Below are 24,619 nucleotides of genomic sequence, written 5' to 3' on the forward strand. Positions count from 1 at the left end.
TAAAGTAATGCTTTGATGATCTGAAAAGATGAACATAAACACATTTGAAATAGTCATCCCTTTATTTAGAAGGCCACACCACTCAGAGTTCGAGAAACCAGCAAAAACCTACACACACACACACACACCCACACACACACACACACACTCGCGCACACACACACGCCTGTCAACCGAAGAGAAAAACTCCAAGCTGGATGGCCTCACAGAAAAAAAGGGGTCTGTTTGTCCTGGCCACACTTGCTCATGTTTAAATACACTTTAAATACGCTATGGGTGTTGATTTAAAAATGATTACAGAGTTATAAAATATAAGCCCTGCAATAAAAGATTCAGGTATGTTTTTGACTTTCACTTTTGCTCTTTTTTTTTTTTTTTTAATATTTTATTTTTATATACACACATATATGTGTATGTATCCGGTTGTGAAAGGAAGCACCAGCCAGTGTAGCCTTCACTTCTCGAGCCTTCGCTGTGGCCTGGAGAAAAAAAAAAAGAGAAAATGGAAGAAAAAAAAAGAGAAAAGATATGAAGCTGTTAGAAGTGTTTATTAAATGAATAATTCAGACAAAAATATAAAAGGTACCCAGTGTCACGTGTGATAACGACGCAGTATACCGTTTGGACCGCAAGGTTTCCACGTCAAGATGTAGCAGTAGCAGCAGCTGCTCCAGCTTTCTGTGTCGCGTCTTTCTTCGCCTGGTGAGCCTGAAGCACAGCAACGGCCTCCTCCACCTGCAAACACACACGATGACGGATTAGCAAAATCGAACCAAACTGGAGGCTCCTGAGCGGTGCAACAATCTCTGGTGCAACAATCTTTTAATGACTTCATTGTTGTCAGGTTAATACAGTACTCGGATTAAATAAGGAATAAAAGTCTGTTAAAGGAAAATAATCAATGACAAGGACGCATGACGATGTGGAGCTACTGTTGCTACCTTAAAGTCGATTATTTTTCTACAACAGCACATGCGGAAATGTTTTGTTCGTCTTATACCACAGCACAGCAGTTTGCCAACGATTACTAAAGAATGTCACGTAGTTTTTATCCATTTATCGTTACATGTTGTGGAATGTCCGCAAAACTAGTTCGTTCCCGTCATCACTTACGTTATAGCAGCTATAAACAGTCGTTCCACCCACCAGCATGTCTTGTCATGTTACCAGGAAACTGCTAAGCTCAGAGCTCAGGGTCTTGTCAACAACAGATATTAGAGCAATGTTTGGTGAGCCCATGCTCTTTTCATTCTGGCTGGATTGTGTGTGAACATGTAGGAGATTCTGACCTTGGAGCGCAGAGACTCGTGGGACTCGAGCATGTGCAGCAGCTCAGAGTTATCGATCTCCAGCAGCATCCCTGTGATCTTCCCCGCCAGAGTCGGGTGCATGGCCTGGATCAGCGGGAACAGACGCTCACCTGAGAGAGACAGAGAGAGAGACAGAGAGAGAGAGGAAATTGTGTAAGCAAATAGGGAAGTAAGATGGAGAATGAGGAAGAGCGTACAAGATGTGAAGGTGTAGGTAGAGATACAGACGAGGGAAAGGGACAGGAAAAAGGAAAGGTGAGAGAAAGAGAAAGGAATAATGAGGAAAAATGAGGGGCAAAAAAGGTGTGAGAATGATTGCGATTAACAACAACAATAATAATAATAATAATAATAACAATAATAATAATAATAATAATAATAATAATAGAAGGCAAGGAACAGAAGGAGGAAAAGAGATTAAGGTGGGATGTTTTGGACAGTCGGAAAAAAAGAAGAGAGAAAAGGGGACGGAAACAGAAGAAATGAGGTAGAGAAGGAGATGGAGAAAGAACGGGATGAAAGAGATACGAGCAAACTGTTTGTGAAGAGTAGACAGGTTTATAGAACGGCCTTGTGTGTCCAAAACTTTAACTTTGATGTGTGTGTATGTGAGAGAGAGAGAAAGAGAGAGAGAGAGAGAGAGAGAGAGAGAGAGAGAGAGAGAGAGAGAGAGAGAGAGTGTAGGCACTAAACCATCTGTACCACTCACCCAGCATCTGCTTCTGTTCCTGTGGAGGAGCTGCAGCCAGCATGGAGGCCGTCAGAGGCTCCTGACCCTGTACATGCACCGCCGGCTGGGCCTGAAAACACAAACACAGATATACACTTTATACACAACTGCCAGTTCCTATTTTATTAAGTCCATCTACCTTTTCATCAGGTCCACCTACTCTATAAGTCGGCTTAGACGTGTACAATTACTGAATATATCCCTTCTATTGCTCTAGTGACCAGCAAGAGAATAAAAAGCATTAAGTGTTGACACAGGGTTTACGGCTTTCACACCTGTTAGTCTGGTTGCACATTCTGAATGACAGAGAAATTTGACGCTATTGGTTTGTTTGCTATATGGTATGGGTTGTTTTTCCTCACTGCACATAGTTAAACCAATCAAAACGCAAAAAAAATAAAAACATTGTTCGACAGGTGTAGGTTTGAAAATGTACGAGTGACAGTCTTTCATTCATTGATCAGAAATATGGTGATGGAAAAAGGTCAACAAAGCTTTCCCAAGTGGACATAGAAACCCAGGCACAAAGAACACAGACCCAAAGCTGAATAAATTACTGGATAATTGTATAAATAACTAGTTTAAAATATTTTGTGTATCAGATGTGGCCTTTCTTTTCTCTCTTTTTGGCTGTTGGAGTTTCTGCAGCGGTACAGCTCTGTCTTTTGGCTCAGTTTGCATCTCACGGATCATTTCGCAGCTCACATCTACTGAGAAATGTCGCCTGCAACCCAAAAACACACGTTTGGTTCACACTATTTGGTTCACTCTGCTCTACAGCGGTCCCAAAGGGACGTCAATACAAGTTGCTGTTAGTGTGTGAACAATAATGTATTCGAACGAGTGTATTAATATAAACCTGTGATTTGCTGCTGCACTTCTGTCAGAGTTTATTAATCAACACCTTCTGACCAATCAGAATCTAGAGTTCAACATGGCTATGGTATAACATGGGGTTATTATACCTTTAGTTTATCATACTGTTCTGGAGAAATGTACCTGTTGTAAGGTGATGGGTTGGACTACTTGAGGCTGGGTGTTGCGCACGGCGGTGGCGTATTTGTAAGGTGGCATGGCGCGTGGTGTGGTTACGCCGAGTCCAGGGCGAGCACCCATGGCCTGACCGCTGCCGGCTGTGGAACAGAGTGGAAGAAACAGTGTTAAATCCTAAATCCTCCTGATTTACCATTTTGTAAGCAGACCTTCATGGACAGTCACCCATGTTAGCATTATGAGTCTGTGGGGTTCGCTCACCCCCTCTCTGGGCACCTGTTGGCATGCCGCGGGGTCCCTGGATGTTGGCGCTGGGTGAGATATGGCGAATGTTGGCACGGGGGCCAGGTTGGCGCAGCGAATTGGGCACGGCTTGGAAGCCTCCCTGACCTCTGACTCCCTGCTGTTGCCAGCGTGGGTTCGGCCTCATCTGGGTGAGCTGGCTGGGGGCGTAGTACGTGGTTCTGTTCTGGGCCTGTGGGATTGTGGGGTACATAAACACAAATTCTCAAATCGAAAGCTGGTGTTATAGAAAATTAATCAGCACCTTCTGACCTTCTGACTGCGAAACTGTTGTTTACGCTCACCTGCGGCACAGCGGGCATGAAGTATCCGCTGGTGGGCTGGAACTGGTTGATGATGGCGTTAGCTGGCATGGCTCTCATACCGGCGATGCGCTGCATGTACTGGTTGGTGAGGTGAGCTTTCCGCTCCTCTTTGCGCTGCGCCAGCGCCACGTACAGAGGCTTGGAGCCCACGATGCGTCCGTTCATCTCCGTCACGGCCTTGGTGGCCTCCTCGGGAGAGGAGAAGCACACGAAGCCAAAGCCTTTAGAGCGTCCCTCTTCCAGCATCACCTAGTGCAAGAGAGACTAATATGTAACCATCTAAAGAAGCATCACAGCGGATTGGTTCTGACTGGAGGCGGGGCTAATTTCTGGGCCAGAATAATGTAAGAAAAAGCCTGAAACAAAGAATAAATAATAAATAAATAAAAAAAACACTGTGAATCACTATTTTTCTAATTATCTAATTAGTATCATATTATTCTGGTTATTATTATTTTAATCATTTTAATGATATAATTCTCATTTTAATTCTAATAAATGCAACTAATGATATAATTCTAATGCTAGTAATTGTCATTATTTTACTTTATTTTCATTATTATTATTTAAGTCTCATTTCAAATCTAATAAATCTCATTATCAAATTGTTATACTTAAATAATTATCTAATTAATGTAACAATTTAATTATTGTATTAGCTTATTATTTTGAAAAATTCCAATAATTCTTATACTTGTAATTATTCTCATTCTACATGTTACAATGGTATAATTGTCTAATACTCTGAATCTTGCATTTGTTTCTGAAAAACTGAGATTAAACAGGTAAACAGGAAGTTAATAGATTTGCTAGCACTGACCTTGGCGCTGGTGATGGAGCCGAACGGAGAGAATTCCTTGCGCAGTTTCTCGTCGTCGATGGTGTCGTCCAGATTTTTGATGTACAAGTTCACACCCTGTAAAGACACATCACTGTTATGTAAAGTATCAATAAATTAGCATCGGGTTTGCATGATGCTAATCATGCTAATCAATTCCATGAATTGTTAGCTTTGTTAGCATTCTGAGCTACCTGGTATCTGCTGATCCTCTCCTGCTTGAGCTGCTCGAACTTCCTCTTCAGCTCGGCTTGTCTCTCCATCTTCTTCTGAGCGCGTCCCACGAACACGGTCTTACCGTTCAGCTCCGTGCCATTCATATCCTCCACGGCCTGGGAGTGGGAAAAAAAAAACACTGCTCTTATTACATCCATCTATCCATCCATCCATCCATTCTTTCATTCGCACATTCTTTTATCCATCCTTTTTATCATCCATCCAGCTTTCTATACACTTCAACTTCCATTCATCTTTCTATATGCTTCTTTTCCATCCATCCATCCATCCATCTTTCATTCATCCATCCATTCAGCTGTGCATTCTTTCATCCATCTCTCTAGCCATACATTGTTTGATCCATCCCTACATACATTCTTTCATTCATACATTCCTTTATCCATCCCTTTTCTCATCCATCCATCCAGCTTTCTATACACTTCAACTTCCATTCATCTTTCTATATACTTCTTTATCATCCATCCATTCAGCTATGCATATGTCTCTAGCTATGTATTGTTCCATCCATCCATCCATCCATCCATCTTTCTCTATACTTTTTCTTCCCTCCATCCATCTTTTCAATCACGCATCCATCCCTCTAGCTATGCATAATTTCATCCATCCATACATCTAGCCTTATGCAGTTTTATCCATCCATCCTACCTTAGACTTTTTCCATCATCCATCCATCCATCTTTCTCTGTGATTTTTGTTCCATCCATCCTTTTATCCTTCCATCCATCCATCTATTCTTTCATTCATACATCTAGCTATGCATCCTATTCATCCCCCTAGTTATAAATCCATTCATCAATCCCACCCGTCCATCAATCTACCCATCTGCCCTTTCATTCATACATACATACATACATACCTACATCTATGCATCCATCCATCCATCTTTTCATTCATACATCTATCCATCTAGGTAGCCATATAGTGTTTTATCCATGCATCTCACACTACACTTTTTCTTCCTTCCAGCCATCCATCCATCCATCTTTCTCTATGCTTTTTCTATGCTATGCATACTTTAATCAATCCATCCGTTCTATCATCCAACCATCCATTTGCTATGCATTCTTTTATCCATCCATCCATGCATCCATCCATCCATCCAGCCTTTCATCTATCCATTTTTTATTCGTCCAACATCTAGCCATATATCCATCCTTCCTTCTATCCTTTTTTTAACAACTATTCATTTGCTATACGTACAACCTTTCATTCATCCATCTGTCCATCCATCAAAAACTCCCTAACACAAGGTTTCCAAATGTAATAACAGAGGGGGGAAAATTCCATTCATTCTTCTGTTCATGTAATAAATACATAAATAAACAAACAAATAAACAAATTTAAAACCCTTGACATTTTTCTGTTGCTATACTAACACCTCTTTAACGGGTTTTAGGCTGATGGTACTCTTAGATCCTGACCTATCTGTACTACAAGGATTTGCTTTAAATGGAGTATAAAAAGCGTTACAACCTTTGCCATAAACAGATTCCGTAACCGTAAATGCATTCATCTCTCCTACACGTTCTGCATTATTTCAGCTGTATACTGTACACATCCATCACAAGACAGTGAATTCTTTTTAGCTGTGTCATCTGTCCATACACTCTTTCATCAAAAGACACTCTCACAAGGAGTCAGCATCTGTTACAACTATCCAGGAAACGTATCTTTATCAATATGTGTGCGATAACACTCGGTGTCCCAGGACAAAAACGACATTTTAATCTTGTGTAAATATGAGACAGCAGTCTCTGCTCATCCTCACGGCAGGCAGATGGAGTTTGCACCGCACCTTGTTGGCGTCTTCGTGTTTCTCGTAGCTGACGAAGCCGAATCCTCGTGATTTCCCCACGGGATCAGTCATCACTTTCACACTCAGAGTTTTACCTGCAGGTGAGAAAAGAGACACAAGAGGTAAATAAATAAACAAATAAAAATCTTTTCTACTGTACATATACAAATGTTAACAATTCACGTACAATGTTTGAAATGTAATTCTCTTACACTTTTATATGTATAACTTTGTTATATATTTAATAATTAAATAGTGTAAAAATAAGCATTAAAAACAGGGATATTTTAGAATAATATGATATTATATCATATAAAATGTAATGATATTCCATAATATAATTTTAATAATATTTCGCATATTAATTAACTGAAATAATCAGAGGCCATTACAATAAGTGTAAATAAAACAATCTGTGTTAAAAAAAAAAAAGGAAAAAAATGATATAAAGCTCTCATAAAATCTGTATAATCAGTGTTAAATAAATCAATATATTAAAAATATAATATAATATATTATAAAGCAGTATTAAAAATTTTTTAACAAAACTTATGTTTATGTTTAAGATATATTCTCAAGAGATGCTTTCTCATAGAATCTGTGTTAGAAAATTAAATAAATAAAATGCACTCTCATAAAATCTTGTTTTTTTTTATATTACATTAAAAACAGGAATTATAATACAATAATTACCACCTTAATTAAAAAGAAAAGCATTAAAAATGTTCATTATTTTTGAATAAGAATAAGTAAAACAATCACAAAGAGATGTGCTTTATCAAAAAAGTCAGTGTTAGATAAAATAATTAAAAATATACTTCATAAATAAACACATAAATAAGCAGACAAGCGAAAAAAAATGTCATAGTGGGAATAAATGGTTTCTTATAAACTCAGCTCTACATTCATCATACTGAAATACACTTATTACCATATTTATCAAAGATGTCTTTCAGCCTGTCATCGTCCATGTCCTCGCCGAAGTTCTTGATATAGACGTTGGTGAACTCCTTGGCTTTGGCTCCGAGCTCGGCCTCTCTCTCCTTCCTGGATTTAAATCTCCCCACGAACCTGTGGAAAAAAATTGACACGTGACTCGAGTGAAAGCAGAAAAAAAAGCCGTGTGAAAAATCCCTCCACCGAAACAAGACGGGAACACAGTGTCAATTTCACTTGTGCAATTTCAGGGATAACATGGTGAAATGCACCTTCACATGTGAAATGTGTGTCTGTAAGGACTAATACACAATATTACACAGTGAAGTACTGTTATTTAGGAATGTAACATTTACAATGATTTTTTTTTTTGCTGTTTATTTATTCAAATGAAATTAAATCTATATGGATATCTCAGACTTTTAGTCTCCATCACAGGATGCTTTAAAGCGGTGCGGTCCACACGCTCGTTACACAATCTTTAACAATTACTCAAGACCAATAAGGTTGTGAGTTCAGATCCCAGGACTGTCTGAGAGCAGCTGTATGATTGTATGCTGTCTGATTAAAAAAAAAAAAAAAAGGCTGAAAGTGTTGAAGAGCTGCTCTGATAATCGTAGTGTCTAACTGGTGAAAGATTGGCTTACAGGCCCCGCCTCCTTTATGGTGAAAGAGTGGTTTACTATGGTGAAATACTGGTTTACAGGCCACGCCTCCTTTATGGTGATAGTGAAAGATTCGCTTACAGGCCACACCTCGTTTATAGTGAAAGACTGACTTACAGGCCACGCCTCCATTACAGTGAAAGACTGGCTTTCAGCCACACCTCCATTATGGTGAAAGACTGGCTTTCAGCCACACCTCCTTTGTGGTGAAAGACTGCTTTACAGGCCATACCTCCATTATGGTCAAAGACTGGCTTATAGGCCATGCCTCCTTTATGGTGAAATACTGGTTTACAGGCCACGCCTCCTTTATGGTGAAAGACTGGCTTACAGGCCACGCCTCCTTTATGGTCAAAGACTGGCTTATAGGCCACACATCATTTATGGTGAAAGACTGGCTTATAGGCCATGCCTCCATTCTGATCAAAGACTGGGATACAGGCCATGCCTCCTTTATGGTGAAACACTGGCTTTGAGGCCATGCCTCCTTTATTAGCACAGACAGGCACAGAAGCCACTACCAAGAGCTATTTTTATTTCCTAAGTTATTAGATTACTACTTTTTCACATTTATTTTTTAAAATAAGAATCCATCAAACTAATCAAGTATCATGTTGGTATCAAGCTAAATCATTTAATATTAATGAATAATTTTAATGAATTATTTTTGATAACTGATTAAATAAAAACAGCTCTTGGTGGTCAGTAGACTATATTTGCATGTATAACACTATGGCTAAATGATACAATTCCCAAACATATTTCTCAAAATCCAGTATAAGGTGATCAGAACACTTTTCTACAGGACACTAAACACATGTGAGTAAACAATACTGTGCATTAAATCGCACCCCGCCACCGCATCCCTCAAACCCCCAGCATGGACACTCACACCTTGCGGTCGTTCAGCAGCATGCCGTTCATCTTCTCGATTGCGCGGTCGGCAGCGTCCTGCGTCTCAAAGTGCACGAATGCGTAGCCTTTGGATCCGTTCTCATCACACACCACCTGCAGGAGAAAAACTCAGTCAGCTGTATGACGGTTAGCGATTAGGAAACATTGATGCATCTGGGTTTTTTTAAACAATACACAGCCTGTTGACTTTTGGTCTTGTAAGAAGAGGATGTGATGCTAAATGATGCCGTGGTTCTACCTTGCAGGACAGGATGTTTCCGAAGGCTGAGAAGGTGTCGTACAGGGCCTTGTTGTCAATGGACTTGTCCAGATTTTTGATGAAGACATTTCCCACGCCTGACTTGCGGAGCGACGGGTCTCGCTGTGACCACATGATCCTGATGGGTTTGCCCTTCACCACGTCAAAGTTCATCGTGTCCAGAGCTCTCTCGGCTAAAACACAAACGCGCTGGTATGAATTTCTGAAATTTCTTCACGTGAGCAACAAGACATGGATTTTGAACTGCATATTTTTAAACAGAACAAGTTAGCAAATGTACAATAAAGTCAATAAAATCCATCCATTTTCTATACTGCTTATCCTTCAGGGTTGCTTGGAACCTGGAGCCTATCCCAGGGACCATGGGGCATAAGGCGGGGTACACCCTGGACAGGGTGCCAATCCATCCACATTCACACACCCATTCATACACTATGGACAATTTGGAAAATGGCAGTCTTTGGACTGGGAAGGAAAGCGGAGTACCCGGAGGAAACCCCTGCAGCACGGGGAGAACATGCAAACTCCATACACACAGGGCAGTGGTGGGAATCGAACCCCCAACCGTGTGAGGTGAACGTGCCACTGAGCCACCATGCACCTTACCCTTAAAGGTTTTATGCAGAATCGTACAACAAATTAGAACCCGTTTAGGAGGCTACAAACCCTTGAAGAACCCGTTTGTACCAAGTACCAAGACTTTAACTAAATGGTAAACACATGACAGGTCCTATGTATTATCCCATGTACAGGTCTTATTTGGATTTTGTATCCACACCCAGTTAATACAGGGTTCTTCAAGGGTTCTTTAAGGGTTCATTGGATAATCAAGTGTTACTAGATTACAAAAAAAGGTTAACTGGGTAAGTTATTTGTAATAAATTTCACAATACTTAGAACTGTCCTGTGTTTAAAATTTAGCGAGATGATCTTGATATATGCTGCAGTAGGATCTGTCCTCATCCTATTCGACCTCTCTGCTGCCTTCAACACTATGAACCATCAGATCCTCCTATCAACTCTCTCCGGGCTAGGCATCACCGGAACGGCTCTGGCTCCGTGGAATCATATATGGCACGCAGATCCATCAAGGTATTGTGGAGGGGAGGTATTTCTGAAACTCGGAAACTCACAACTGGGGTTCCTCAGGGGTCAGTTCTGGGTCCACTGCTCTTTTCTATTTATACTACATCTCTGGGGCAGGTGATTGAGTCTCATGGCTTCTCATATGATTGCTATGCTGATGACACCCAGCTCTATTTGTTCTTCCAGCCTATTGACCCATCTGTCTCTGCATGTATCTCTGCTTGCCTGTCTGACATCTCGGACTGGATTAGGGAACACCACCTTAAGCTCAACTTGGCAAAATCTGAGCTTCTCGTCATCCCAGCTTGTCCCTCAATCAAACACAACCTCACTATACTCGGCTCAACCACACTCAAGTCAACCAGGATGGCCAAGAACCTTGGGGTGACTTTTGATGACAGCTTGACCTTGACAGACCACATTTCAACAACTGCAGGTTCATTCTGTACAACATCAAGAAAATCAGACCCTCTCTCACCGAATAGGCTACACAGATACTAGTCCAGGCTCTTGTCATATCAACACTAGACTACTGCAACTCACTACTTTCCTCTCGGGCCTCCCAGCCAGCTCCATCAAACCCCTTCAAATGATTCAGAATGCAGCAGCACGCCTCGTCTTCAACCAGCCCAAGAGAATCCATGTCACATCCCTTTTCATCTCACTCCACTGGCTTCCTGTAGACGCCCGTATCAAATTCAAGGCCTTGATGCTCACGTACAAGACTTTGTCTGGAACAGCGCCCCCTACCTCAACTCTCTCCTTAAGGCTTACGTTCCCAATCTGCAATCGGTTAACGACCGACACTTAGTAGTACCTACTCAGTGTGGCTCAAGGACCCTTTCCAGAACCTTCACACTAACTGTCCTTCAGTGGTGGAATGAACTTCTGACATCAATCCGGACCACAGAATCTCTCACCATCTTCAAAAAAACAGCTAAAGACCCACCTCTTCCGTGAACACCTAAATAACCCCTAAATGCCAACCCCACATTATTTATAAAAATATATATATATTTTAAAAACTTACTCTAGCTCTTACACCTCTACTCTGTGCACTTTGGTTCTCTAGAACTCAATTATAAATCTTACATGGTAGCACTACTTGTATTGTTCTCTGCTTGATATATCGCTGTGCTTGTATTATCGCTGTGCTTGTATTGTATATAACCCTAACCCTCATTTGTAAGTCGTTTTGGATAAAAGCCTCTGCTAAATAAATAAATAAATGTAAATGTAAATGCTAAAGTCTTAGGGTTCTACAAGAGTTCACTGGATAATGAAGGGTTCTTTTATTTATTCATTTTTAAAGGGTTTTACCTGAAACCATTTCTGATTTGAAAAACAACAACAACAAAAAAAACAAAGCACACACACTCTACACAGAACCTTTAAGGATTCCATCAGAGGGACGACAGAAGTACAATTAAGGTTTCTTAACTTTTAAAATGATTTTTTTTTGTAGCGTATCCGAAATAGAACCAAAAAAGAAAACAACCCTTAATAAACAGGTATATTTAATTTGGTTAAGTACAAATATGCAAGAAATGGACAAGTCGCAGCATACGCTAGGGGCAAACAAAAACACATTATCAAAGCAGAATTTGTTTAAGCTAAAAACTCTTTAATTATCCAAAGAACCCTTGAAGAACGCTTGTAAAGAGTGTATGGAGTAACAAGGTAAGTGTGTGCTACAAACTCCAAATTATTTTTGGTCATTATTTTTTTCTTCACACCTAGAACCTGTTAAACATGTAGCTAAACTGTCCTGACACTTTGGGTCTCTTAGGGGGGAAAAAAATGGTTCTTTAAGGATTCCTTGGATAATTACTGGTCTCTTCATATTAGTGATGAATGATGTATGAGAAATATAATTAGGGGGAAAAAAATGGTTGTTAATGAAATCTCTGTGAGTTTGAAGCGTGTTGTTAGATCTGATCAACTGCTGCGGTATAAAAGAAATAAAACACTTTCCATAACATTTGATTGTTTTCCTTAAAGCACTTGATCACAAGTAGGTCACATGACTATAGCATGTTTGTAGGCTTTACCTGTTCTAGGAGCTCCATAATGTACCTATAACATCATCTGTAGTTTATTAGTCTGTGTTTTATACTCGATTTAGTTTCATTTTGGTTTCGGCAGGAGACGAGAGGAAAGAGTGAGCACTTCCTGGGCTGGGTTTATGCTTTTTTTTTCTTCAAGATATAACAGAATCATTGCTATAATGTCCATTTCGATTAGACATGTATCACGTAAGATTATTATACTGCTCTTTTTTTTTAAAAAGGTATAATAACGGCGTGATCGTTCCTGAAATAGGATCGCACAGTCCGTTAAAAATGACTGGCATGGCGGATTTATACAGGATTAAAATCCTGTGAAACTAATCCTGTCTGAATAGGGCTTATTCGGCATTAAACGATGATAATTAAACAGGAGCTGCATTCGTTACTGTTTAAATGAAATGTTTGATTCATTGGTCAAATTCAAATTCAACCGAACAGGAGGTTCAGATAGATTTCAGCTTCAATCGAGGGTTTTCTCTCTCTCATATGCGCCTCATATCTCAGTTTTAAATAATGTATTACTGAATAATAAATATTTAAAAATCATTTTTGATGAGTCCGCTTTTTAGTGCGAGCTCTTACCACACACACCTACACTCAGGGCTGTTTTTAAGGATGATGACCTCTTCATACAGTGGCAGAGTTATTACCACACACACACACACACATACACACACACACACACACACACACACACACAGTTTATTTAGTTTACCAACCAAGAGATGTCTCTTGTCGGTTGGCATGCACATTAGCCTCCTTTTGTTCCCATCACTCCAATACCACACACACACACACACACACACACACACGCACACACATGCGCAAACACACGTGCGCGTCTAGTTAACAACTCGAAACAGCCTTGACTCTGCTACCATCAGCAGTTTGCACAGTGATTGTGTTTAACATGGAGGGTCAGAGAGAGAGAGAGAGAGAGAGAGAGAGAGAGAGAGAGAGATCCAGAAAGAGAAACAGAGAGGGACAGAGAGAGACAGACAGAGAGAGATACAGAGAGTAAGACAATGACTGAAGGAGACAGAGAGACAGCGACAGACACAGACACACAGCGAGAAAGACAGGTCTGGAACATTCCCAGCTCTATTCTAACAGACTGTCAGAGAGAAAGAGACAGAGAGACAGACAAACAGAGTGAGACTCAGAGAGAGAGAGGTACAGAAAGAGAGAGACACAGAAAAAAGAGAGACAGAGACAGACAGACAGACATCGTGAGAGACAGTGAGATACAGTGAGATGGAAACAGACACACAATGAGAAATACAGACACCAAAAGAAAGCGAGACAGAGAGTGAGAGAGAGAGAGAGAGAGAGAGAGAGAGAGAGAGAGAGAGAGAGAGAGAGAAAGAGATTGCTCAATAGAGAGCGAGAGAGAGAAATGGAGAGAGACAGACAGAAAGAGAGACAGGTCAGGAACATTCCTATCTCTGACCTCACTGACTCTCGTCTAAAGCCTCTTCAACTATTTTGCAAAACCAGTAACATGAGCTATGATTGGTTAATTCAAACCAATCCCAAACATACACGTAATCCATATCTAGAAGAATTGCTGGAAAAACTAACTTCTTTGTGCTTGTCTGTTATTAACGAACTGACTAATAACCTGATAACTAATAATCTAATGACTAATCACTCTACATTAATGAACAGTCTCGATTAAACCATGACAGAAAGTGCAGGATTGATAAACACATGAGCTCCAGCTGCATGTTACAGATAACACAGCCAACTCGTCCGCTAAAACGCAAGAGTCGCCTGTGCTTCAAGATCACTGGTTGAGGTGATTCACGTCAGTGGCTACCAGACCTGAACTGTCAGTAGTAGCTCACATTTCAGAAATCCAAATTTACAAACAGATTTGAACTTTTAAGAGACAAATATTCACCGGTTCCAGTTTTTACTATTCAATCCTCATGTTTCAGATAAATAACTTACATTATCAATAAAACCTACAAAATCTCAGCCCATCCCAGCTCACTATAACGTCACATAACCTTAAAACATACTCAATAAACCAGTCCCAAATCAAACTCTTTTTACATTGATGTATGAATCCCATGCTTGAAACATCCTTTTCCACAAGTCGTACATTGCAGGTGATTAAAAACGTACATTTTCTTTCATCCACTCGGCCATGTTACCTGAACATGTTCACGGACATGAAATATTTGGACTAGTCACGTGTTCAACAGGAAGTTGCATCATATAGATTTCATCATCCTGAAGATCATGGGAAGAAGAAAATTATGTTTTCTCATTCTTTATTTTCTTCTTATTATTATTATTTTCTTGTAATGTTAAAGCGAAGAGGTCACTTTGAATGTATACGCGTGTTACCAGAATTATAGATTGAAATTAAATTATTAACTGAAAAAATAATTAAGTACATTATTAGAAAGTCATTAACGTTGTCATGCCATTAGAATGGATGTTGGTCGAACACATTTTGTGCATTTGCTACTTCTATGCTAAAAAACAAACAAACAAACAAACAAAAAAAAATACTGTTACTTTCAACCCTGTTACTCAGCTTAAGAGCAAAATGCTGCAAGGAAACGTAAAAAAAAAAACGAGACTGTAGAAGAATAAAAATACAAATAAAAGTTTGATTACGGGACTAAATAGTTCCCAATTTAGTCTATTCATGAAATCACGCAATCCCAATCCGTGACACTAGTTTGGTGCAAAACTAACAAATAATATATGCGTCCATCTTCATATTTAATAAGGCCTTGCAGCTTCTGAATCAAATAAAATCTCTGGAATATCTGAGAAAACATCCAGCTTCCTTGATTACATCATAACCACACGCCAACATTAATCAGCTTCGATTGTTAATGTAATAAAAGTCCCGTAGGCCGAAAGTGATCCTGTCCAGTGGGCTGCGTCTCGTTTGTTGGAATCGTGCACTAGTTCGGTCTATATTTAGCCGAGCTAAAGCTGTGCTCTGGCAGCCAGAGCGAGCCGCAAGCTCCCTGCCCATTGATGGAGCTCAGACGCCTCGAACGAAAAAAATGTGCGTGACAACTGCTTCTATACGCAGCTGGTGCATGCCGAAGACAACTTGCTTCACTCTGAGGAAAAACAGGGCTCTGCACTTTTTCTCACCGGCACTAAGACCTGCGATTTAACTCAAACCTTTAAGATGAAGTAAAGCTCAAGGCTCTATTAACATCTACAGTTGTTGTTCTTTTCCCCCTATAGCACATACTATGACCTAGACAGAACATAATTTAAAAACTTAAGAACTTAACTTATCATATAATTTTTTTAGGATTTAGTTTTAGTTTAGTTTTAATATGTCCATATGTTACGGTATTTACAGTAGGTAGTCTACTCCGGAAATTACGGAAATATTATGGTAAGACACCACTATACAGCGTATGCCTGATTCTAGCATTAACCCTCCTTTTATGCTTGGGAAAAAGTTACATCCATTATTTTATGGGTCAAAATGACTTCCACTGATTAAATGCACACAAAAACAGCAAAGAACCGCTTAAAACAGTAAACCTTTATTACGGCTCGTCCGAGACAAGACATGAGAAGAAATATTTGCATGTAGGTTCATGACCCTAAATGAGGAAAGTCAAAAAAAAAATTCAAAGAGAAAAAGAGAGATTAACCAGCATTTCAGACATTTTCAGTCAAATTGACCCATAACATAATAGCAGGATTAAATAGCAGGAATAATATTACAAACAAAAGATACTTCTAAAGTAAGTTACATCGTTTGTCAAATGAATGAAAAGTAAGGCAGCGTGACAGTTTAAAGAAATGAAGAAAAAAAAGGGGGGGGGGGGTTATTGAACATTTATTCAAGCCAATGAGTGTAGTATTTCTCATACAGTGGGAAAAAAAACATAAATGAAAAGGTTTTGCTGTTCGAAATTTCATGAAAGGTAATTTTTCATGGGTAGTCATGAAATAATATGCAAAGGATTGTGGGATTGTGGGATTGCGAGCAGCTCTACCTTAACACTTTAACGTTTATGCAAATTACAAGCAGCACCCATGTAGTGTAGTTCTATCTGTGGCATGTTGGGTGGCTGGGGCTCAGGTGGTAGAGCGGGGTGTCCACTAATCATAGGGTTGGAGGTTCGATTCCCGGCCCACGTGACTCCACATGCCGAAGTGTCCTTGGGCAAGACGCTGAACCCCAAGTTGCTCCTGATGGCAAGCTAGCACCTTGCATGGCAGCTCTGCTACCACTGGTGTGTGAGTGTGTGAATGAGACACCGTGTAAAGCGCTTTGGAACCACCAAGGTTTAAAAAACGCTATTTACCATGTTCCAAAACTATGGATGTATCTGTTGTTTTCCACACAACATAACTGTATGGACAAAAATACTGCGATACATCATGCTGTTATAAGAAACTAATCAACAACAGCGTAGTGTGAAGAAGCAGAGTGTCTGTTACCACCCTGACGTTATGAAGTATTTTATTTCTCTCATACCACACCAATTTGCCAATGCTCATATATCTTAATGACATGTTATACTTTTTAGAGATGTTTATGGTTCATAAAAACAAATTAGTTACCACTCTCACCTATTTTATAGCAGCTATAAACACTCGTTCCCTCACCAGTCTCTTATTATTCTCTCTTTTAACAACAATTAACGTAAATGTAGCTGGACATGTTACCGAGAAACTGGAAAATCCTCTGTCCTGAAGATATCGAAAAACTTAAAGGCTGAAGCTTTACTTCTGTTGCGCTGACACTGGAGACTCCTTCCATAAATGTTAAATAAATGTCTCCGTATATTACATCTGTTCACATTTGTTTCTCAAAATGCATAAATAAAGTAGGCTTTTCCCAAGATTTCTACTAGCCTTAGCTGTGTAACCAGTGGAATCTCAATATCACGATTTTTAGAGCAGAATGCAACTATATAGGACTTGCTTCTGTGAAAATTAGGTTCGTATCTGGTCCCCCACCAGAGATGTTTAAGCTGATATTGAAAGATTTTTTACAAAATGGCACTTTCTCGCCCCATAAGTCTCAAAGCTGAAATTTTCTGCATGCATAGTATACTTACCTAGGTACCGCCTAAAAAAAAATTCAGACTGAGACTCGAACCCTTCCCATTATAAATTGAACCTAAAAGTGGAACTGTGAGCAATCTTGAGCATTACATTCGGTTCTAAAGAGCTCTAAAGAACAAGAATGTGCAAAATGTTTATATATGTCCATGTATTTCGAGAGAGGTTTTGTTCCAAGGAGCTAGGAGCCGAGATATTGAGGTTTCCGTAAACAGCTATATGACCAAAATTTGTTATGTGCCATGACGCAAAGATGGCCGTCATAGTTAAACCAAGTAAAATAAAAGTAAAATTAAAATAACTGGTGGTTTCGCAATGCCAATATAATCACACACACAAAAATAGGAAAATTAAAAATGCCTGAGCATACAGAAAACCATATCAAAGGTTATACATGTTTTCTGATCCGTTTATATGGAGCGTCCCTGTGAATGATCTGTTACAACAGAAACTGTAACGTATTACAACGAGCACATTAATATAAACCTGTGTGTTGCAGCTGCACAATTGTCAGAGCTGCTGTTATAGAAAATTAATCAACAATAATTAACTAATATTAATAATATATTTATTTGAAACCCACATGTTGATGATTAGGGATTAGGGAGTGGACCGTGAGATTTGCACCACGTGAAGTGTCCACACACCTTCACTTCCTGTGCATCTCAACGTCTCGGTGCGTTTGTGAGTTTAACAGTTAAATGCTGATCTTTTCACCCCTTACGCTCTGAATAGGACGTGTGGGGGGTGAAGGGCCTCAAGCAGAAATGGCCAGTTGGCGTTACAGCACGACACAGCACCATAACACAGCAACATGCCATTATGTTAAGAATGAATCGGACACTCTGTGTCATGTGACCTCACTATAACTGGAATAAACCAGTTGCTTTACTACTGGAGTTGTTGATCACACAATGATCCAGCTATGAAGGATTTACATTACAGTTTTAATGCAGGAAAATTGTCCTAGTTTCCCGATTGGTTTATATTAATGCGTTATCATTTCTACGGTAACAGCTAATTCACAGGGACTTGTACAGCTCCACATAAAGCTAATAAGCAACGGATTTAAAAAAAAATGTGTTCTATAACAAAGAACAACGTGGGTAAGCTTTGATATGATGACCTTTTCTGTGAGGACGTACTTATTTAACATTGACGGAAGGAGTCTCCAGTGTCAGTGCTTTGTAACAGTCGAGAGGTAAAGTTGTAACTTTCTGTTTTTCAACATGGGAAACATGGGAGAGAGAAAACAAAACAAGAGGCTGGTGAGGAAATGACTGTTTATAGCTGCTATAACATAAGTCACAACCGGAACTAACTTGTCTCGGGAACCATCCACGACATTAAACGTTACTATAAATAGATAAACACTACAATGTGCTGTTCTTTAATAAATAAAACGCTCTAATATTAGAAAAGTTGCTGTCGTATAAGAAGAATGAAACACTTCAGGACGTGTTGTTTTTAGAAAAGAATCAACTTGTGGGCAGTCACTCCACCACGTTGTGTTTTATTCCTTACGTAGCTTCTCGGAAGAGTGTATTATTCATAGTTTGATTGACTTTTTGGTGATTTATGTGTGCATCACTCCTGATTAATAGCATTATTCGCTCCTGTTTAGCCCCAGCTCAGTCTGTGTCTCTGAGTGAGTCATCATTTTTACTACGAATGACACACTCTTACAAGATGTTAATGCTTAAGAGCAATCGAAATAACTCTCAGAAAAATCCCCCCTAGCCTTAAATGTAGACATATTTGCACTGAATCTAGAACGATAATGTAGCTAACAATCGGATAAGGATGGTTTGTTAAGCTAGCCTAAAGTTTAAAAAAAAAAAAAATGTCCTTTAAGAGTCAGCTCTGTAACAAAATTTGTACATAAACAGTTTTATAAATGGCAAAAAATTATACATTAGCAAAGTCAAAATATCATGAATATGGGCACATTTATCTAACATTTCCTATATGAGATGATAATAAATCAAATATAATATTATTCAGCCTGTTTTTAGATGTTTAAACACATGTCAAGTGTACTCTAGCAAGCATTTTCTTATAGATACATGCTTAAAATTGGCTAAATAATATCTGAACAAGACTTGTTCAAGCTTGAACCGAGTACAAATCAGTAAAATGTCTAGAAATAGGTTTAATAACCATATATTTGGTTTATTGTAATCTTATAACAGGAAATACCAGGTATATTTGACTATATTCAAGATAGTTTCACTTGCTACGATGCCTTTCTTATCCTCCATATCACTCCCAATATACATTTCTATCTACAAACTTTAGGCCACACCCCCTACCTGAGTCTGACACTGGTGTGGCGTGACATCAAACGTTGTCTTTATCTCTAAGACCTAGTTTCTGTTCATTTTTAAAGATAGCCACAGCAATGCCATAGATCTGTATGTATGTATGTATGTATGTGTAATGTGTATAAGGCTGTTTGATCTCAGACACGTCGAATAGCCGGAGAGACGTGACCCAGCTTCCCTGACTTCCAGCGGAATGATAACAGATCCTGAGATCATTACAGACCCCGTTTCTAACGCCTTCTCTTTGTGAGCTGACACAAAGGCAGCAGAATGCTAATTTCTCGACAGTGTTCTCCCTTGATCGCACTTTAAATAGCCCAAATGGGTCACATCACGTTGCCAAATGTGGGTCAACGTGTCAGCCTTCAACCTGAGCCGTTTCTGTACACGTGCCTCAGGTACCACACCTCAAATGCCATCGAGTGTGTACAGTGTGTACAAAACCCTGATCCTCAAGAAAACTCCTCAATAACATGTCCGTGTGTTCAGGTGATTCAGGTGATATGGAGGAAGTAGAGCACTTTATCTATGTAGGACAAACAGCACATGCATAATTTCCCATCGGCCTGAATCTTAGGGTTAGAAGCTGAAATTGTTAAATTATAATGCAAGTGATCCTATATTGTGATATCACTATTACACAGAGAGCAGCTTCTGTTAAACAAGTTACACCAGTTCTGGATTGTTGAGTTCTGGATTGTGATTGGTCAGAGGGTGTCCACTAATTGTCTATGACAGCAGCAGCAGCTCTGAGAGTAGCGCAGCTGCAAATCGCAGGTCTATATTAATGCGCTCGTTCTGATACGTTATCGGTTTCTATAGTAACAGCTCATTCACGGGGACTTTTAATCGTTGATATCTCGAAATGTTCTGGAACAAGATGTTAACTTGTTTAGTGGATGTTCCACAACATTAAAGTGCACCTATGATGGTTTTTCAAATATTCCCTTTCATGTAGTGTGTTATATACGTAGCTGTTTGCGAATGTAAAAAAGTCTGTATAAGTTTCAAAAATCGAAGCGCACGACAAACGGCGTTATTGACTCGGAAAAGAAGGAACCGATTCTGAACAGCTGAAACGACTCGTTAGTGATTCCAGACTTTACTTCCTGTATTAACCTAGGTAGGTTTATAACAAAAAGCCCCGCCTCTGGTCTTCATCGGCTGCTCGCTGACAGCGGTAGACCAGTCACAACAGACTGGGACGTCTGACCAATCAGAGCAGAGTATGCTCTCTGAAAGGAGGAGTTTAGAATGAATCTTTTAGAATGAATCATTTAACGAGTCGTTTGTGACACTGAGGGAAAAAGGTAACGCTGCAGTTTAAATGATGAGCACGTTAAAGTGTTTTTTGACCTCGGATGCACATAAATCTATCGTATGAGAGCTTTAAAACAAAATTAAGCACGTTTCAAATCCAAAATATGTCCGCTTTAAATGTCACTACAAATGGATTAAAAAAAAAAGTGGTATAAGAACAAAAAGGTTAAATAGCAGCCAGCATTGGCAAGTAACAAACTCATAAGTATAAGCTAGATCTAAGTTAAATAATTCTAATAAAACTATATTAAATATATTAAAACCATTACTGTATATATAACTCTAAGCTCTCAGACCGAGTTAATCTGTACCCAGCTGGATGTAATTCAGCCTGGTTTAATTAAACACTGCGGATTTTACTGTGAATAAATCAATATAGCTATAATTTAGTGTGTCACTTATGCAATCATTTATAGGGTTTTTTTTTAAAAACATTTATAATTATATTTATAGTATTACATAAATAAATGAGTAGAAATCATTTCTGTAAATCACTTATCCGTCCATACATTAGTTTTATTCATACTCCCTATAAAATGCACAGCATTCTAATCAACTAAGTGTATGGTTTATAAATAAATAAATAAAAAATAACACATGACTAAGCAAGTGGTGGTTGGGGGAGCTCTTAAACGCACATGTGCTGTGTAGTGCAATGTCCAGGCCTGGAGTGCAGCCATCTGAGTAGGGTTGCCAGATTGGACATTTCCATACGTTTGATATATTTGTTGCACACAGAATGTGACGTGTACAGTGTAGAAAACGTATAAAGTCTTTTTCACCCCGCATTGTATATATTGTTTAGGAGAAATATACATAAGTTATAGTGTACATATATGAATGGAAACAGGGGTGGATTGCAGGTTGCCAGATTGGGAAACTTCTATGCTCACTTGATGTATTTGTTTAACACAAAATAGGCTATAACAGCAAACAAGAAAAAATGTTTAAAGTGTATTTTTGTCTTGTTATATACTCTCTAGGATAAATATAAGGGAATAGTGGGTTAGTGGTAGATGTAGGTTGCCAGATTGGACACTTTTTTATGGAATTGAGATATTAGGTTGGACACAATGTAATTTGTAAAGATATTATTTTTTCTTGCTATACATAAACATATACTTTATCATAAATATGTCAGTTATAGCGTATACAGGAATGTAAACAGTGGTGAATGCTGATTTCCAGATTGGACACTTCGGTACACTCTTGAGATATTTGTTAAACACAAAATGGAACGACACAAAAATGTTTAAAGAGTCATTTTTTGGATTGTTATGTGTAGTTTAAGTTGAATAGCCTATAAATTAGACTGTAAAGGAATGGACACTGTTAAGGATTTTGATGAGTCAATCTGGCAACGCTGAAGGTAGCCATGGCGCAAGATTACTCGAGCCAAAAACGTGGTTCTGCTCACATGTAGTCACAACAGCAGTATTACGATATGGTCACACACACATGAAGGTTACACAGGATACACACGCGCACACACACTACACAGTACAGTACACACCATGGTACTAACTAGTGCGCCACTGGAAGGTCACTCGATGCGCTGACATTCCGGTTACGCACTAGCTGTTATTTGTTTATATGACTTCTGAGTGCGCTAGTGTGTATGCAGGGATATTTGTAAGGGGTAAAGGAGACGCAGATCACCGGTGTGTCCGCTCTGCCCGTGCGCTTACCGTCCGCTGGCTGCTGGAAGTTGACGTACGCGTAGCCCAGAGAGCGGCGCGTAATCATGTCGCGGCAGACGCGGATGGAGAGCACCGGGCCGGCCGGGCTGAACTTCTCATACAGCATGGCCTCCGTGATGTCCGGGTGCAGGTCTCCCACGTACAGAGAAGCCATCGGGTAGCTGCTCCCCGCCGCGTTCATGATCCCTGTTCTGCTATCCGAGTACCGACGGGGTCTGGCCGATCCAAAGTGCGCGTTCTTTATTTCTAACCGGAATAAAACTTTGACGCGCGTTTAATTCTCAGTCGCCGGTGGTACTGACAGCTGCGGCGTGTAAATCTGGACTGTGTTAGGAGACTACAACGTCGGAAAAATTAAAATAAAATAAAAATATAACACTGAGGCCTGTTCTGATCTTGTTGGGGGGGAAATAGTGTTAAAATAAATTATATGTTTTCTTCTTTAAAAAAAAAAAAAATAGGTCCTGATTTTTTTTTTTTTTTAATAATTTCGGTTTTGTTATTTTTTTATTTATTTTTTTTTATATTTTTTTTTCTTTTTTTTTTTTTTAAAGAGACAAGAACAGTGAGTTGGACACTCACGGTTTGGTGGCCGGGGGGGAAGAGAGCGAGCGGGGGAAACGCATGAGCACTTTATAACAGCGCCGGGTACACAGTGGAGGAGGGGGAGAGGGGGGGTGTCCGAGGAGGGTTGGGACCAGGGAAAAAAATGCAAAAAGATTAAAAAAAATAAAAAAAAAAATACAGCCGTGACCATGCGCTATGAGAGACACCGAGCCCCAAGTACAGTGCTCAACTTCCAACAGCGACATCTAGGGGAAACACGAGCAGAGACGCAGGCCGGGTTGCCAGATCACCCATGACTCCTTATAAATACTTGGAAAGAGTAAATTGTAGCGTTTCTAGTCCAGTGGTTTTCAAAGTGGTACGCCGCGGCCCCCTTGGGAGCCGTCAGGGGGCTCCCGGGGTAGCCTCAACAATTTTGTGTGAAAAATAAATAAATACATGATATACATACATATATATGCATTACTATGACATGTTATTTGTAACAATACATATTTAAATCACATTTGCTATACCTAACTTTCTAATTGCTAAACAGACAAAACATCAACGTAAAAAAGGGGGATATATTCAGAAGTCTGTATTTTTGTGTTTTAAAGACATCTTGCAAAAGGGGGACCTCGGTCAAATTTTAATGCCATTTGGGGGTCCTTGCCCTGGAAAAGTTTGGGAACCCCTGTTCTAGTCTACCTCAACCGTGCATCCTTTCTACCTTTAGTATGTATTTATCATCTAGAGAAGAAAGAAAAGAAAAAAAAAAAAAAAGACACGTTCACGTTAAAGAGCATAAACAGCCCTCAAGGGCGACTGCTGTAACTTTAATGAACTTTTAGAGTAAAACTTTATAAAAAAAAAAATAAAAATAAATAAATAAAATAAAAAAGGTACACTATTGTACAGGCACCTTCACAGGTAATGACACTCATGCAGCATGAAAAATGCAAACTTAATATGACCACCACAGGGACAACAAAAGGTACAGTTTTGTACCCTTTCCGAGCCTTCCCGGTTTTATTATACGCCTACAAGTTAGCTGAAGTCTAACTTTGTGTTAAATGATGTGAAACTGCAGCCAACTATATTTATATAGCCTATAAAGAAAAAAAACTGTGTTCAAAGTAGTATGACAGTTTGTGTTTTACAGTATAAATACAGCACACTGTGTGGTAGGCTACTTTAGTACTGACATACATGATTATG

General features: G+C 39.4%; 1 protein-coding gene across 2 annotated transcripts; it reads right to left on the reverse strand.

The window, feature by feature from the left end:
- Positions 1-43: 43 nt before the first annotated feature.
- Positions 44-23,466, reverse strand: pabpc4 (poly(A) binding protein, cytoplasmic 4 (inducible form)). 2 transcript variants are annotated; one of them, XM_017476712.3, is made up of 14 exons: positions 22,841-23,466; positions 9,266-9,459; positions 9,005-9,120; positions 7,443-7,582; positions 6,512-6,606; positions 4,674-4,811; positions 4,462-4,557; positions 3,621-3,890; positions 3,310-3,508; positions 3,040-3,173; positions 2,020-2,110; positions 1,290-1,420; positions 619-735; positions 44-479 (listed from the first exon to the last, which is right to left on the reverse strand). In XM_017476712.3, the coding sequence occupies exons 1-13, from the start codon at positions 23,031-23,033 to the stop codon at positions 643-645; spliced, it is 1,890 nt and encodes a 629-aa protein (XP_017332201.1). In that variant the 5' UTR covers positions 23,034-23,466; the 3' UTR covers positions 44-479; positions 619-642. The 2 variants fall into 2 exon arrangements, with proteins under 2 accessions (XP_017332201.1, XP_017332200.1); XM_017476711.3 differs by having other exon boundaries at positions 3,295-3,508.
- Positions 23,467-24,619: the final 1,153 nt, after the last annotated feature.

This window comes from Ictalurus punctatus, chromosome 9 (genome assembly GCF_001660625.3).
Source record: "Ictalurus punctatus breed USDA103 chromosome 9, Coco_2.0, whole genome shotgun sequence".
In the NCBI taxonomy this organism is placed as follows: domain Eukaryota; kingdom Metazoa; phylum Chordata; class Actinopteri; order Siluriformes; family Ictaluridae; genus Ictalurus; species Ictalurus punctatus.

What these genes read in the sequence shown, in the direction of transcription:
- pabpc4 (XM_017476711.3), bottom strand. Translation starts at nt 23,033, where the DNA reads ATGAACGCGGCGGGGAGCAGCTACCCGATGGCTTCTCTGTACGTGGGA. An exon ending in GAAACATCCTGTCCTGCAAG is followed by an intron (nt 9,121 to 9,265) that starts GTAGAACCACGG and finishes TTTCTCCTGCAG; the next exon opens with GTGGTGTGTGATGAGAACGG. An exon ending in GGAACAGAAGCAGATGCTGG is followed by an intron (nt 1,421 to 2,019) that starts GTGAGTGGTACA and finishes TGTCTCTCTCAG; the next exon opens with GTGAGCGTCTGTTCCCGCTG.